Genomic DNA, 17,507 nt, shown 5'->3' with positions numbered 1-17,507 from the left:
AATTGTCGAGGTCAGTTGGCTTGTGGCCTAAATTTGGAACTCAAACCGATGGAAGTCACATTATTATGATACATACAATCGATAATAATTCCAGCTCCGGGCTAAAGCGAGTTGGACGGCGAAAAGAAATGCATAGCTAGCAGCATGTGTATACGACTCACGAACGATGATTATACATGTTTAGCGTGTTTTCTACTTCTTCTTCGGTGCATATGATTATAAAAAAAAACAAGATTGCGTTGTAAAATAGAACGGGTGTTCGAATAATTAATTTTAAAATGATATGACATTGGCGAACAGCAAAACTGACTGACGGATAGAAAACAGTTGGCCCAGCTGTTTTTCCATGAGTGTGCAATCGAGTGAAACACGGTGGAGAGCAAAACCCCGTGGATGGTTAAAGGAGAGTGTGAGCATGAGCAGAAAAATGCGTACAACGCAGGACAGGTGGTTTTAATTGATTAAAATAAGGTTTATTCTTCCAGTCCGATGCGAGAGTTGAAGCTCTCGCGGGAAGTTCGTCGAACGGTGCCGGAGTGTGCGAGAGCGATTGTTTATTTACAATCTCTTACCGGTTTGTGAAGATTGTACCGCAGCACGTGTTGAACGCAACAACGGCGCTTTCATTGGGGTGGTGGCCCTATGCGAGTGTATGTGCATGCGCTCACCCCACATTTAGCAACGCTCTCGGCACAGGTTTATGGGCAGGCAAGTTACGATGCGTAAACCCTAAAATCAGGGGTGAGCAATCATTGAAGTAAAGTTTCTTTTTCTTAACGAAAAAATAAATGACTTTTGCGGTGTATTTTTACAATTGCAGAAGTTTTGCAATTCTTTTGGAGTCCAAAATAACATCGCTTAAGTTCTACTAACCTTCTCATTCTTACTAAATCAAGATTATTCTTATTAATTAATCAATAAAGCTATATTATTAATGAAGTATCATAGAGGGTATATTTGTGCAATTGCAGAAGTTTTACAAGAATTCATTAGGTCTTTTGGAGTGAAAAAATATATCCTTCAAGTTCTATTAACCTTCTTATGATTATTCAATCAAGATCATTCTTTTAATTAATCAATCAAGCTATATTATTGATTATGTAACACCTAGGGCAGGCTACGTTGTTTTCGCCCGGATACATATTTTTTCACGATTGCCATAATTACACTAATAATAAAAAACCTGTATTTCCACTTCACCCGCTGTTAAATACATCTTTAATATTAAAAATCTCGTTTCCAAAAATACCAATAGTATGATGCTAATCCCATGTGTGCTGAAAGAGATTCTTAATGACCATAATAACTGTAATCTCAAAACATCAGATAATGATTTCGTTTGACCTGTGACACAAGTTATTTGCAAGTAACTGATTCATCTCAGCGGGTCGATACTAATACGGTTTGTAGAAGTGTCAAATACATAATATTTTATGTAAATGGTATGAAATACTGAAAGTTGCTTGCCATATTAATTAAGGTTAATACATAATCTGTTAAATTATATGCATTATCTTTTATATTATTTGTGTGATCTGTATTATTATGATTATGTTATCTGTATTATCTATTCAATCAGATGTGATTAGACGTATCAACTATATGCTATGAGCTAGTAAAATATGTATGTTAAATGTAGTTTTGGGTAAATCTGATTCAGAATCATTAATATGATTGAATCTTTAACTGAATGAAATAATCTGGATCTCTGTTCTAAAGATTCATGAATTTGAAGATCCCATATTAATGATCGCGAGCTCCCCCCTCTTTATCGTTCGCCCAACATATTTTCGCTACCTCCATACGACTTGTTTCGCCATTGCTCAGAGGATTCATGAATCTTTTGATTGTTTATTTCTGACTTGAATTACTCTTCCCTAAAGATTGATTCTTCTCCAAAGATGTATTAAGCACAACACCCATTTCTGCCCATTCTCTCTGCCAATTCTTGGAATAATAGACTTATTTTTACTACGTAGTCGGTTGGATCATCAATCCTTGCGAGGATCGCTCAGTTTGAAACTTTATACTAATTCTATGTAGAATAGAAGAAGTGAAAAGATCAAAAACGGTTTTAGCAATCTACTTGTTGAAAATCTATAATGAGCATATGTTTTTTTCTTCTAGGTGTAACGACCTACTAGGTTAGACCATTTCTGGCCTACTAGACTTACTCTACCATGCATGCGGTTGCCAGTCAGTCCTTGCTACGGGGGATTGATCCGGATGGGATGTTGAGCTCCTGTCGTCTGAAGACGGGTCCGCTACCAATACGGCGTCCCAACCATCGTTCCCTTAATTTGAAGAGCTTGCCTAGCCCTGCCGAAAAAGGCCCCGCAGAGCATAAATGTGGGAGCGAAACATTTAGCCTCTCGCATGTCAAAACTCTCCTTCTCGCCTTTTTTCTCTCTCTATTGAGTAACGCAACAAGCACCGTCTTGGATTTTCGTCTGGGGAAGAAAAAAAATTAGTTCCAAAGGAGAAACCACTGTGTGCGGTAGCATTATTGCGGTGTGTCATCGCGTTGTCATCGCGTGTGCAATCGTGCTGCGGGAACCGCCGTGGACGCATTCCTTCGGCATAACGCTGGTTCCGGTACATTGTCCTCCTGCGTTCCTTTCCCGTACGTAGCTTCCGGTTTGCGCCCGGGTGCTACAGTTTCCGCTAGTGTGGAAAATCGTTTACGGTACAAGCAGAGTGAATGATCAAGTGCGTTGTATGGGCAGGGTTGCAATAGCTCTTGCGTGTGAGAAGAGTTGGTGAAATGTGACAAGTGTTTGTTGTTGCGGGTTGGTGTACACAGCAACTTTGAGCCGGGCGGCCTCTACAACAAGCGTCTAATGACAAGTGATTGTAAAATTGCTCCATCCAAAAGCAAGTTAATGGCAATATCCCGGCAAATTGGTTCGAAAGTACAGTAAGAGCGATAAAGCGACGTGCAGTGAAGTGTGTGCAGTAGCCAAAACAAAAGTTCAACGCCTGCTTTTCGTGCACAAGTTTCCCTTTATTGCGACATCTTCGTGTCACGATCCGTCGTCAGCATCAGCACTGTCCGCAGCATAGATAGTAATGGATACGTATGTCAAAAATCTGCTCAACGGTTGGAACATGCCGGAACTGATAAAAGTGTTTCAAGGTAATGTACCGAAAGTATGTTCCACAATCCCATCATTTCGTTTCCGGTTGCGCAGGAAGTGAGATGGGTCGAACAAGAGCCAGAGAGAGAGAGAGCGCACCGCGAGAGATAAGAGAGCACAACAGGGCAAAAAGAGAGGATGTCCGTGCATATCAGTATGTTGATTATAGTTTGGGAGCAACACAAAAAAAACATCAACAACACAAAAAAAGGCGTAATAAAAAAAATGTTTGGACTCGACAACGAAATTTATTTCCTCTCACGCTACCTTTTTCCCATCAATAAAGGCACGTAAAAGGGAAGAAGTTGTTTTCTAGTTACAGTACTGTTTAATGTTTGCATGTTTAACATGTTTGCTGCAGGTCGGGGCAGTTTTTCGTACACAAGCTTTTTCGTGATATCATTGCCCGTTTGTGTGTAAAATGAGCTTTGAATGGGACGGTACGTATTTTTCCTAGCCAATCATATAATGAATAAAATAGTGCTTTTGGTCGTACCCGTACGAGTAGTGTACTGACGCAATGGTGATGATCATGAGCCACCAACAAATGTGATTATTTTTGCATAGTTTTACGTTCGCACAAATACTACCTACACAGACTTCAAAATTGAAGTTCCACAAGCAATTCTGCCCACACATACACACACGCACACACGGACATCCCTTATGTATGAAAACTTCATTTACTAAGGGCAGAAATTTCGTTCACAGTTTAATTACGTGGAAACTTTTGAAAATGTGTTGCAATATCTTCCCCATTCAGTTCACTCTCTTTCTCTTCTCTTGCCCGCATACAAATACACACACATACACACCAACACACACACTAACTGGAATTCCTTCAAGTTGGTAAATAACGCAATTGTTCGTCTTTGGCGAGGCGCCACGCCAACCTTTCCGCACTGTAATTCCCTTGTTCGTTGGTAGTAGCGACTCCATCGGTACGTTACGACAGTTAGGAGGACGGTTGTGTTTCACTAGTGGAGTGAAATTTAATTTGAATTGCAATGAGAATTATATCTTGTCTTTTTGTTCTTCTTCGTCCATGGCTAAGCACCATTTTCCACCGTCCCGACCGATGTTCCGACTGTTTGCCACGACCTTGCCACGTTGTGTTTGAATGTTCTTCATTTACTGTAGTTTTCTGTCTGGTCCCTTCGTTTCATTCCCTATCGCACTATTTGGGTATTTCGGTGCGGGTACGGCAACGTGGCTTCGAAGTTTTTGGATGCCGGTTCCACAATATTCTACCGAGCTCGTTCGATTGGTTGGTACGAAATATTGTGTTGATGTAATCCGAACGATCCGAATATAAGCCAGTTCCCTTGCGTGGTGTAGTTGTTCGAATGCATGTTATGTTGTAGCTCGGGAGCTTACCTAACACCGGTGCTCATCACGACCATTGTTTTCCTGCACCAACTGTGAACCATAACGTTTTTATTCACTAAATATTTTATTGATCTCTTGCGATACCGTTAATCAACTGCCTCTGGGGAAAAGCTTATGAAACAAAGAAGATTCTTGACGTACGATTGGAAAAATTGAATGTACCTGTTGGAACATTTGGAAGTTAAACAGTTGTCTTTATTTTTAATTGGTATTGAAGTATTTAAGAATTTCCTGACAAATATATATCAATGGGCAATCGATATTTAAAAATCATAACTAATTACAGAATCAAATATTGTTAAAATATGAAAACTATGGCATAAGATGTCATAATTGTACTTTTTTGGAGCAAACTCCTGCAGGGCTTCAATAGATGTTGATTTTAGGGTTTCACAACAAAGACTTTTCAACTGTTAATCAGCACAAGTTGATAGAAGATGCTTGTTGCAGCCACGATCCTCGAAAACAACCTTTAACAACAGATAAAACATTACATTAAGCGTCTTTGACAATGCAGGACTATTAACTTGAACAAGACAATGTTTAGTTTTTGAAGAATCTTTTGCTTTATTGGCCCTACAACCTGAAGGTAGTTAGGTAATTAGTCCTGAGATGTCTAATGCACGAGTCTTCGGCATATTTTCCATTCTTCATACATCAAGAATACGGTCATAATCAGCTGTTGTTGTTGGGCAGTCTCGTAAATATTCATGTTTGACCAGAAAGGGTGGACATGCTAAATCTATTTTTTTATTTAAACCAACCCTTGAAAGATTTTGTCGTGAAATTTAGGATGTGCTAAGACAAGACTACAAGGCTTATTATGGTTATCAAACAAACAGTTTCAAACAATCATGTATCGGATTTATCTTAAACGAATGTAACGGAAATTATGATTATAAACCGTTGTTTGAGTAGATAGCAGTTTCGTTTTCCCATGAAAGCTTATGTTAAAACGTTATCGTCTAAACCATGTCGGTAGTTTGTAGAAATGTTTTTTAGGCCACATAATCTTCATTTTCACAAGGGTTTTTTCAACAATCTAACACAAAGAAGACTCCATTTTGTTATAATAATTGTATACGTTCTCTCGCAAAGTGAAAAGCTTTCACGCGCGTCAAATTGAAAACTAAATTTTACAAAAATTTTAAACGTCTGAGTTTTAGCAAACCATAGTAAAGACAACAGTTCTACGTGCATGCACGTGTATGGCATAAATTGTCCAAAAGTTATGAAAAACCTTTCTAGTCTTAAGGCTTTAAAGCATATGTAAAAGCCCTGTGGATTTTATTTCGAACATTTTGCAGACGTAGTTTAACACGAAGAACATTTTAGGCAAGGCAAAGTATGAAAGAAGGTGTGAAATTATGCACATGAATAAATTAAAATTGATAAATTAAAACTAGAATTGAAGTTATTCGAAAAAGAACATTGTGAAGTGTTTGTAGTATGAAGAAAAATGGTGAATATAACAATCAATATGGGTTACTGGCTTTGTTTTTGTTGCACTGTATGTATTATTACTGATTCATGATTTCTAAGCATTAGAAGAATTTGTTTTTGGAAAAAATCGGATGTTTTTTGCATTTAATTTCAATATTCTGCCTATTTTAAAATCATTTTTGAATATTCATGTACCATGTTTTCTTATGATAACAGCAACATCATGGTCTAAAATAGAATATAAAAATCAACGAATTGTGTTTTTGTTTTTTTAAAATGAAATTCATAAGAGAAGAGCCAGAATGTGAAAACACTTCATTTCCATTCAATTGTCCCATTAGACCATAGAGGGTCTTTTCCTTTTTTCCTATTTGCATACGAATTTTTCCATCTTCAGATGTGCTATGATGGCAGAAATTCGATGGAATTCTGCCAGATATTCCATATTTGTTGTCCACGTTGCCACACCGAAAGCACTACGACAAAATTGTTTTCAATCGGGCGTCTTCTTCTCCCTTCCACGCTCGCAACTGTGGATAACATGTTGCTAATAGTTTTTGTGCCTCGTTTAGGACGCACCAAATTCACTAAAGCACAGGCGGTGAGCATGCGCCGTGCCCTAGGAAATGACGGCTATTATCATTTATTGCGAAAAAATGGCAAATTGTGTTGATTTCGGTGCCCATTTGTTGGGAACTATACCGTCGAACCGTGCCCTTATCTCGTTACCCCGGCAACAATTGGTTCGCGTGCGCTAACAGCTTGCACTTGTGTGTCTGTGTGCTGGTTCGTCACACACCGCATGTCCACAAACAACGAAGCATGCGGACGGACAGGAAGCTTTTCTGACGGAGTGTGTGCTTACACACAGTTTTTCTTTCGTATATTTTCATTCATTGCAGACAACTGTCTTCCTCCCCTGATCGCGCTCGGTTAGAAAGGGCTTCGAAAAGGGTGATTGATCACGAAAATTGCACAGAACGTAAGGGAAACCAAGGGGGGGCACGCACACGACACATACGCGGTGTGCACACTTTTTATGCGATATGCTGCAGCACGGTTTGTATTACGCTCTTGCGTAAGCTCGAACCAATACTTCCTAGGGCCGCAGTCGTTGCAATTGGTGTAATTTTCCGTATGTGTGATCGCGCACGATCGAGCGTCTCGAGCCGTACACACGTATGGTTGGAAGTGGATTCCATGCTGGAAAAGACAACTTGCGGAGAGTTCGGTTTGACAACTAAGGGGACCCATAATCGTATCACCATCGCTTGGCAATAGACACCACCGCACCACGGCTCCGCGCTAGCCTGCAAGATGCATCCTCGCTTTGGGTGAGCAGCTTCGGGAAATACGAGCGTCGAACTGCTGCGCAACCATTATTACTTCGACATTTCTTCATGCATCTCCGTACAGATGGTTGACGTTGTGTGTGGACTACACGTCTCATATTTGGAGTCTCTGCTCGGTTGCAGTCCATGCACGGTCCCATTTCCAGCGTAGATAATACTCACTTGAGCACCCTCCAACCACCAACTCGGCACCGTTTTAATGTCTTGTCTATATGCGAGTAATACTAAAAGAAAATATGCGTCCCTTGTCCCCCCCTGTTCTCTTCACCGTGCACCAGCGCAGTACTTTTTGAGCAACTGGCTGGGGAACGTCTTGTCGCTCTGGGTGGTAGTATCGGCTCACTCTTATTCAAGTCTTCCGTCAAACGTGTGGCAGTTTGGTTGGCGCGGCTCTGGTCGTTAATGCGATGCCCTGCTTTTACAGATCTTATTCCACTGCCTGTGCTCACTGTACCATTTCATATTTTTCCATCTCTTACTCTCTTTCTTTCCCTTTTCATGGCTTCCAATTGAAACAACGACTCGGGCCCAACTCGGGTGCCGTATTCCGCCGGCTCGTGTTCCGTAATTTATTCCGTAATGCGGGAATATCTGCTTCTCTGTCCGATGACTTATTTCGTCACAATTTGCTGCCCACATTCACACACACGCACACACTCGGGCGCTTGCATACCGACAGAGGAGGAAATCGATGAAGCTGCCTTCAAGTGCCTCAAGTACGATATGATCAAGGAGATAATACCACGCATTGGTAAGCGGGCCAAGTTCCTGCAGCGGTACGAGGAGTACAAGGAGAACCTAACGGAACGGCCCGCCTTTGCGGAGTTGCAGTTGGATGACAAGGTAAGCGAGAGGGGGAGGGAGGCGAACGATTTGATGTGGAAAACATATGGGATTTTATGATTTTGTTGAACATGAATCTCCGAATGGAGGGAGGCGATCCTCATTAAGCTAGAAACAACCACGATTTAGGAGTAGAATTTATTTTATTTGTGTTAGTTTCGTTAAAAATGTTTTCTTTTCATAAATAAGCCTAAAGTCGTACATTTTCCACAGCATTCTATAGCGGTTTTTCGTTTACTAATTAGGCATTATTGGGTAACTTACTTCATGTTTTTATGTTCCGTGAGCTAGATACTATTAGCGGGTAGATTGTAAACGATAATGAAAGCGATCTGTACGAAAAAACATCCCAATTGACACGATTTTTAATTTGTGACGTCGTTTTATTGGTGAAACTAATGGGCTTTTACATCACAGTTTTATGCTCTACTACCATTTTCCGATGTGGTACATGACCCTGGCTTAGAATTTCAAACAGATCATCTATTTGCCCAAATGAAATACGCTATGTGTTTAGTTTTTTACTTGTGGAGTAGTTTTACGAATCATTCGTGCTGGAATTAGGTTTTAGAATCGCTGGATAAACTGTTTCCCACAAGAAAACTATTGCTGATTTATTTTCCATAGTGAGCCGATCCCCGTTGTCGAACTGATTGCGTACATTTTCACGGCCTATGTATCGCCTTTAATCGGATCATGATGGCATTTTTAATAGATTTCTATTTATTTTAATATTCTTTTGTCTTTTGTGGCAAGCTAGCGGAGGGAACACTCCACGAAGTTGGGTTCATTTAGGGCAAACACGATCGCGTTCAAATGGTGTTGGCAGATCATAATGATAATAACTTACATACCGAAATCCTACAGCAATGTGCGATACTACTGAAAGGTGTTTTTCTTCCATAGTTCGTTTGATTTGGAGGCAAATAAAATTGTTAATAATTTTTAGCTATTATAAAAATAATGCTATCGTTTAACAGATATTAATGGTACATGATGGATATCGATAAAAGTCAATGAATTTATTCTTGTCGCTAATTTTGTTGTAGAGTGGGTTGTACGATTTAACATCATCACCAATGAGAATAGATATTACACACTATACTTTACTGAATATGACCCGTTTGACCTTTTAAAAACCTTACATAAAACCGTAGTATTATTTTCAAAACATCATCAGTGTTCGTTAACTTCTGGTAAAGGCAAGTAGACATTAGCAATAAAATTGTTTCTAGTCTGATTTTTCTCACTTTTTTATATCCGTCCAAACCTCAAAAGCTAGGGGTTACTGATTATTGCAAATAGTGAAGGAAGCAACGACTCACTAAAGTGAATTGATTCTGAATAAACTAGTTAGGAGTTAACTCTAAAATCGACTCTTTTATTCAGTACGTTCTTTTTTTTCGAAGTAAACAAATATTTTCAAATTCGAATGATTCTATTTTGCCCTTTGATTTAAAACTTTGGTTTGCTTTGGGTAGTTGGTTTCATTATGTAACTCATTAAATATGGTTTAAGTCACGAACGAGTTTATTCATAAGCGAGTTACATTGAGGTTCAATTCGCTGTGGCTATTATCAACTCACCCACAATGAGTGAGTTATAAAATTCATCGGTGTGTTACACAAGAATGAGTTATACTAACTCTGGCGAGATTCGAATCAACTGACTCATTCACGGTATTTTGACCGAATATCTAATTAACTGATTTAACTGAGTTAAGTGTGAATCACGTGTGAATCACTGAGTGTGTGTGAATTAGTATGATTAGGGTTAGAGTCATGGGTGGCAGAAGGGTGTGTCCATTTAATAAGAAACGTAAAGAAATATTCCTTAATGTTTGGTGGTGGAATCAAGCTGCATCCGGTATACAGATAAAAGTAAAATAAAAAATCGTTCAATTACTGTGCGTTATCATCCTTGGATTTGGAGTAATAAGGTGGTTATAGTTTGGGACGGATTAAACTTAAAATTATGTGTGATCAATTGTTGCTTTATTAAATTCTTCACTGTGTAATATTTGTATACAAAATATATATTTGTTGCAATATTTTTTTACATGGCTCTGCGTCAGTACACTAGCGATCGCTGGTGCTGTGGATAGTTTTGAAAAGATCTTGTCGAATGTATAGTTTTAAATGCTTGTCATTAAATATTTTTGCCGGCTACTGTTTTCTCGTAATTTGACTATTGTCAATGATGGAGAATTTGATGATGATTTTGGACAGAATGTAAATATGAGCTATCCAATTTAATGTTTTAAAATTCTTATGTCTAATGCTAACAAAATCACGTCTTATTTATGTTGTATGTAGTAAATGATAAAGACAGATAGCCAGAAATGCCCCGCATGAAGAGCAGTATATATTTATTTACGTACAATCAATTTGCAGCCAGCTCCACTGGCATGGAAATGTCTGATAGATCAAGCAATGGTAGTACTTAAGTGACACACAACAGCACGATGGGCGGAAGATAAGAACCAGAGAGGGGAAGCACCCGCGTTGCGAGGAATATTGAAATTACATTCTTGCTCACACCATCGGCACACGATACGCCCTGGAGTGCTGCAGAAAGTGAGTAAAATAGTAACAGCACCAAAAGAGGAAGTCTCGATATTACGACCCACCCAGCGCTTGCTTATCGCGAAAGATGCGTACCGGGCGAATAATGATGGCCCACGGCGTCACGGAGCGGATGTGACGAGCGGTGACCGAATATGTATTGCCGGGTGATAAGCAGGAAATGTCGTTCCGAGCTGACCTGACGGTTCCGAAAGTACGTGCGGTGGCTACTTTACCCATCATTACTATTCACCCAAGGGTCAACCATATTCCCTTCGGGTGGCCGTTCGGAACTTGTTGTCAGTGACGGCGAGGGGCCAGCAAAGTTAAGCATATTCGGAATACATTTTCAAAGATTCCCCCGCCGCTGGTCGCTTTGTGCTTTGTCGAACAGCGAGAGCAACCGATAAGTCGGTTGAGCTTTTGTGTCTCTGCGCGTTGCGCCAGAGATCTTTTGGACCTTGACGTGATGGAGAAGATTTCCTCCAATATCCAAACGACCGCCGGACAAGCGCAGCGATGTTGTTGCGGCTGCGTTTGCCCATTTATGCTGCACCGAGCCCCGCTACGAGCCGTGTCTTTTTTACACTTCTCCCGAGGCGCATTGTCTGCCAGCTCAGCGGTTTCTCATTTATCATTTGGAATAGGGAATAGTTTCTTGCCCGCAGCGAATAATGCGCTGCCATTCGCGGGAACGCTGGCCTGGTTTTGACGCGCTCGCGAAGGCGCTATTCCGTATTTATTATGATTATATTTCCACAAAGTGTCTCTCGTTTTTCTGACGGCGATTAGAGTATTCTTCGGCACTGGCTTAGAGCCGTCGGTTGCGTACGCGTACTTTGCCATCTGCTCTACTGGCTGTGGCCCCATTTGGTGAGTAGTTTTATTTTTTATTGTTGTAATACACGAATGGGAGGACAGCAGAACGGGCAGGGTTTCGGGTGCTGAGGGCCCTATTACGGTAGCCTGTTGGTGGGATAACGCTTTTCCCACTGCTTCTACTACTACCGTTTCCACCATATTACTAGCGAACGAATACTAGACGCTAGGCTGTGTGGAGGGCCTTGGGCAACCACTAGTTGCCCATTGTGTGGTATTTTTCGTTCCGAGTGCTTGGCGCGTATTTCGAAATTGGTTCGCGCATATTCACACTCAAACGGGCTGACTGCTTGGCTGGCTGGCTGACTGGCACACGGCCACTTCTTGCCGATGCTAGCTTTTGATGCTTTGTGAAGTTTTAATGTGTGTTTTCTTTTGCCATACCTCCGCTTGCATGCCTATGGTTGGGTATGTTTTTATTTCGATTTTGTAGATTTTTTAAACACACCATTTTCCCGCAACCGGCAGCTCGTAGTGTTTGGTGGCGGCCATCCATTCCGGGGACATATTTTGCCGTGCGCTGGAAGCTCGTGTACCCGTGTATTTTGTACGATTGCGCTGAATCGTCACTTTTGTACTTAAAATCCGGCAAACCCGCTCTTCGCGGTTAGTGCCACGTCGCGCAAACCAAATTTGCATTTGCCGGGGCAAAGATATAAAGCAATATATTCATTGCAGTTTCAGCACATCGCAAGTGGTGCCGAAGTATCGTACCGTACCGGTTGGAAAATACTTACCCTGGGTGAACAAACGAGGTTTCGCTGTGAAATAAGACGCTTTTGTAGCTGGTGGAAGGTATTTTTCACTGGATAGTTTTGGTGACGATCACACAAAGAAGCTCATTGATAAAGAAGGTGGTAGATTTGAAAAAAAACACCATATCACCTGTACACACAAGGTGAAAAATACTTTCAGTGGTAATTAGAACTTGTTTCAATCGTTTGCACGTAACAATTATTCTTGCATGAAAGTATATTTTGAAAATCATATTTTCAAACAAAAATCTCAAATAATAATAATCGTTATGATCGTGTTACAATCGTTTATAAGTTATATTTGATTTAAATTACTTGCATTTTAAGAACATTATTGCGATTTTTTTAAATCCTATACAAATAGAAATAAAACCGTTTTTTTGTGGCGTGTAAAATTAAAACAATGCTTTTGCGAAGTTGTGTTCTTGTTCGATAATAATTTAAGTTTTTAATATACGTTTTTTTCATTTTAAAAGCGTTTAACCGATCCGTTCATAAACGGTCAAATAAGACAAATATTTTAGTTCCAAGCGGTTCATTACTTTTATGAAATAAGCAGGGGTTCTCGTATAGAAATGTAGTGTATTTTAACTGTTTATTTATTTTTCACCGTTTTTTGGACTTTTCCAGTTGACCAAAAAATAAATCGCAATTAGTTTTCTCGAACATTTTCTTTGATGTTTACTGGTTTACTTTTTTTTCTTAACAACATATGCTCGCATTCATGTACACTTTAACAACACAAAAACAAACCACTTAAATGGAGCATAATTGTTGCCGTTGTACATAAGCTCATTATTTCCCTACATGACCATCAATACTGGACTGTGTTTCATGCTTGATTTTTTTTTTTACGCTCAAGATGTTTTCGGCCTGGTTGAATATGTAAATCGATTTTTACTATTCCAGGGTCAGGTTCATTACAAACGTAGTGTAAAAAGCTAAAACTGCTCCAAGCTTATCGGAGAAGAAATGAGTTTTAACGCGATTATGAGCACGAGCCTAATAAATCGTGACGCTCGTTACATGTCCACGTGTAGTGCCATTAAAATTGGTGCATAAAGCGTACTTCTGCAGTAATGTTTCGCCATTGTATGCGCTTTTGAACGTGCTGTACCCAAAATTAATGTTCGCACTAGAGCGAAAACCAACGCCGCGAAGCCGTTTTATTGCTGTGATTGACAGACATGGGTCAGAAGCATCGTGGTGTGGTGGTTCTTTTTTTTTGTTTTTTTGAAAGTATCTTATTTGAGAGCTTTTGCCACAGAACTACAATGCACATTGCCCCTCGTTTCGCCCACCCAGTCAGCGGTTTCGGCGACACCATATGGCAAGGGCGACGTTCAATAAAACATTATGCCAATGGAGCTCATGTCTAGCCCCGTGCGCGCCGTCGTACACTGGCAAATGCAGATGTATTTATTCCACCTCCGGAGGCGCCCTCACGGTGTGCCGATGTCTTGACATAGTTTTTTGCTGTCGGTTGAGTGTGCTGTTTCCTTTCGGGTGTTTGTAAAAAAAAGGGTGCTTGTTTGCTCGGGTATTACGATTCCAGCTTCTTCATGCTCCATCCATTCTTGGCCTGCCCGTTCCCGGGCATGCTAGGCGGCTCCCTGCTTCAGCGCTCCCCTATCGGCTGATGAGCGTGCCGGGTTTCCAAAGCGAGAATTTTTAATGAGAAAAAAGCTCCAGAGGCTCGAATAATGAAATGCATTGTTGTAATAATAGCATCGCGTTTCGCTTGCGTACGGAGGATAGTATGGCGCGGGCCGTTTTCTTCATGGCGTTTCGTGTTTGTTAGCCGCTGTGGAATACTCGTGAGAGTAAGGAATATTATGTATTACTTAGTTTTTGGAAATAAAGCTGCAGTCAGTGGTCCGTTACGACTCGCCGCATACATTACACCGACTCTATAGAAAGATATTCGTTTGTATAGTCACCGGAAGTGAAGGAAGTTGTTGGCAATTGCACACGTGATTTTTGTATTTAATTTTCTCTCCATTTTCGACTGAGATTGTAGGCAAGAAGAGTGTTGTTGGAAAATAAAAAAAAAAAAACAATATGAATATTAATAGCTTTGATGAATATGTAAACTAGTAAGAATGATGTTTAAATACATGTGTATTGCGAAGTGTGAAATTCCCTTATCGGCCTGATCGAATGAAGCGAATGAGTTCGGGGTTTTTTTTTCACCAAACATTGATCATTGTGAAGAGAAATGATGGAAACGATTCACTTGATGGTTGATCATGACTAGTGATTTTAATTTCCCCCTAGCAAGGTGAAATTGCGCTAGACTTGAAAGATCTGATAAAGCAAGGCATAAACTGGTTTGCAGACCGATTGGATGAAGAAAATAAATCCATTTTGTCCGTATATCCACCGTATATCAACTCACCCGATCTGAGTTTGAATCTCGTCGCGCTTTGGACATGTTTTATTTTGTACTCTTCAGTTATGGAAAATTTACACAATAAAGTAGATTAGAGACTAGGTTGGGTATGGGATACCAAAACTTTCAAAAAGTCGTGGAATTAACAAGGAGAAAAACAACGAGGTGTTTTGTTTGTAAATAGGTTTTTTTGCTTTGAAATATTTCGTTACCAATAGCTCAAATAGTAAGATTATAAACTTAAACAGGAAAAGAACTGTTTTATATTTTTCTTACAAATATGTCTGAGCTACAGCATGTCTTGTGTATACGCACATGCACATTTTATGACTAATTTACATCATTTTTGAATTCAATTCCAAGTTATGCAGGGTTCTCATCCTGTTCTCTTGCAAAGCTTTCCGTCATTATGTGCCATTAGAGAAAGTATTTTAAAAGAATCTTTTTCATTTCTAAGATGATACATAAAGTGGGAAGGATTCCTTGTGTATCGCTCCACACATTGAACAACCTTTTTTCAACTGGGAATAAATCGTCCTCGCCTGAAAAAAAAGTTTTACATACGTCTTTTCCTATTTTCGTTTATTTCAGGAACGTTTCCCGCCAGCATCGCCACAGAAACCATCGCGCATAGATTGGGGTCGAATAGAGAAGGTGTGTGGCCCGGTACCGATATATCTAAAGAATCTACTGAAGATGTGTGGTTACGAGGCGGAAAGCAGTCTTCGAAATTTGAACGATGACGACTTTATCGATATGGAACGGTTTGCACGGGAAGAACTGATCCATCTCGTACCGGCAACGCAGTTCTATTTTCACATCTTCTGCAGTGACCCGGCCCGTGAATTTCGACTTGTGCCGGGTCATCGTAAGCTGCTGCTGCAGATAAGCGCTTACCTGAACTACACCAAGGTGGCAAGTGAAATACAGCGCCCCGAACCAGCTATCCGGCTACCTACCGAACTTACCATTCAGAGGGAACGCGAACATCGACTACTGCTCGCTCAGCAACAACAGCAACAGCAGCAGCAACAAAAAGAGCACCACCAGCAGCAACAGAAGGAGCAACAGCAGGCTAAAGAGCAGCAACAACTCCTGCAGCAACAACAGCAACTATTGCAAGAGGTTGTCCGAATGCACCAGCAACCGCTCTCCGACATGCAAGAAGTGATGCTGTCCGAGTTGAAAATGTCGCACAAAAACTCTCCACTCGCATTCGAGCAGGCGACGGTGTTCCCTCCGCTAAGCGACGAGGAGCGCATCAAGAAGATCCAGGGCTGCATCGTGAAGCTGATCGACATGTGGAGCGAGAAGCAACCCATCAAGCTACAGATCACGGAGGAAATGATCAACGTGACATACGAGAGCAATGGCTACAACGCATTCATTAAGTGTCCGATGTGTGCGGTGCAGATAAAGGTGTCGAAACTGCCGACGAAGAAGGGCGATCGATTTGTGATCTCCAACTTCTCGAAGCACATCATCAAGATGCATTTTTCTCAGCTTAGCGAGGGCGGTGGCGGAGGAGGTGTAACTGGCACTGGTGGTGGTGGAGGTGTTGGTGGACACACGGGTTCGGTCGGTACGGAGCGACACCTAAGCATGGACAATGTGTCGTCGTACTATGGTGGAGAGAACTCCGATAGCAACACCTACCCGTACGATGACTACGGATCGGGCAAACGGCAGAAGCTAGAAGATGACGAGGACGACATGGATCCAATGCCACCACATTTGTTGCATCCGTATGTGAGCATTAAGGATGAAATTATCGATCTGGATGCGTAGCCGATGGGATCGGCTTGTATGTCGCTTGTAAAGCGTGTGAGGTACAGCCCATCGTGCCGCCAACTAACGAGTTAAGCGTGGATGCACAAACGATACGAATAGCTAGAAGAAACCGTGAGCCAATTTTTTTCCATTCCTCAATCAAACCAAATAGCCTCTCTTAGCTTGTTGACTCTCATAGGTTTACTGATCACCATTTGGTAGAATGTAAGGATAGGCTGTTACATTTTAACTGTACGAAGGATTAACTTAACGCGGTATCGCTGTTTTGCAACGACAGCGAGATAACCTGGAAGGTGTTTTATTTACTAGCAATTATTTTATACAGGACGCAGGGTGAGCACTAGATAGTGGCATGAGAAAAGACTTAATTTTGGAACCATTGTGGCTGAATTGTGAATAATCCGTTTTTACGGGCGAATAATAGCGAACGTAGATAGGCTGATAGCAATCGGTGTACATAAGAGTATAGTTAAATTATGCTAGCCAATGGGGCGAATAAATGGAAAATGTAAAGTTTTGGGATTTATTTCATTTTTGTCGTTACCTATCCATTTAAAGCGAATTTTTATGTTCACGTCTTATTTTGCGATTTCGATCTCATCTTCGTTGACAATGAATTAATATCTCTGTCAGATCGATTTTCTCGCTGTTTGAAAATGTTTTAGATATTTTGCCTCCCACTCCGCTCATTAGTTTCCAAAAATCGGACCATCTACCTTTCCTCCTCGACGATATTAAGGCCTCTAAGAGGCACGATTCGTTACTGTTCGGAGGAGTCATGAATCTTTTGAGAATCGATTCCTATTTTCAATGACTACTCACTAAAAATGCATATGAAAGAATCTTCTCTAAAGATTCTCTAAAGAGAACACCAAAAGTAACCGATAATAAGCAGAACAATACAAAATAGGCAGACAAAGATTTCACGCATCGACGAACCCTTCAAACAAAAAGCATACAAG

The 17,507-nt window shown here is 40.7% G+C and overlaps 1 protein-coding gene across 1 annotated transcript; it reads left to right on the top strand.

Annotated features, from left to right (window-relative positions):
* The first annotated feature begins 3,069 nt into the window (after nt 1-3,069).
* Nucleotides 3,070-16,542, top strand: LOC128715036 (uncharacterized). Its single transcript, XM_053809916.1, has 3 exons — nt 3,070-3,136; nt 8,001-8,164; nt 15,346-16,542. Exons 1-3 carry the CDS (start codon nt 3,070-3,072, stop codon nt 16,540-16,542), a joined length of 1,428 nt encoding a protein of 475 aa, XP_053665891.1.
* Nucleotides 16,543-17,507: the final 965 nt, after the last annotated feature.

This window comes from Anopheles marshallii, chromosome 3 (assembly GCF_943734725.1).
Source record: "Anopheles marshallii chromosome 3, idAnoMarsDA_429_01, whole genome shotgun sequence".
In the NCBI taxonomy this organism is placed as follows: Eukaryota; Metazoa; Arthropoda; class Insecta; order Diptera; family Culicidae; genus Anopheles; species Anopheles marshallii.
This window is presented reverse-complemented; position numbering and strand designations above follow the sequence as displayed.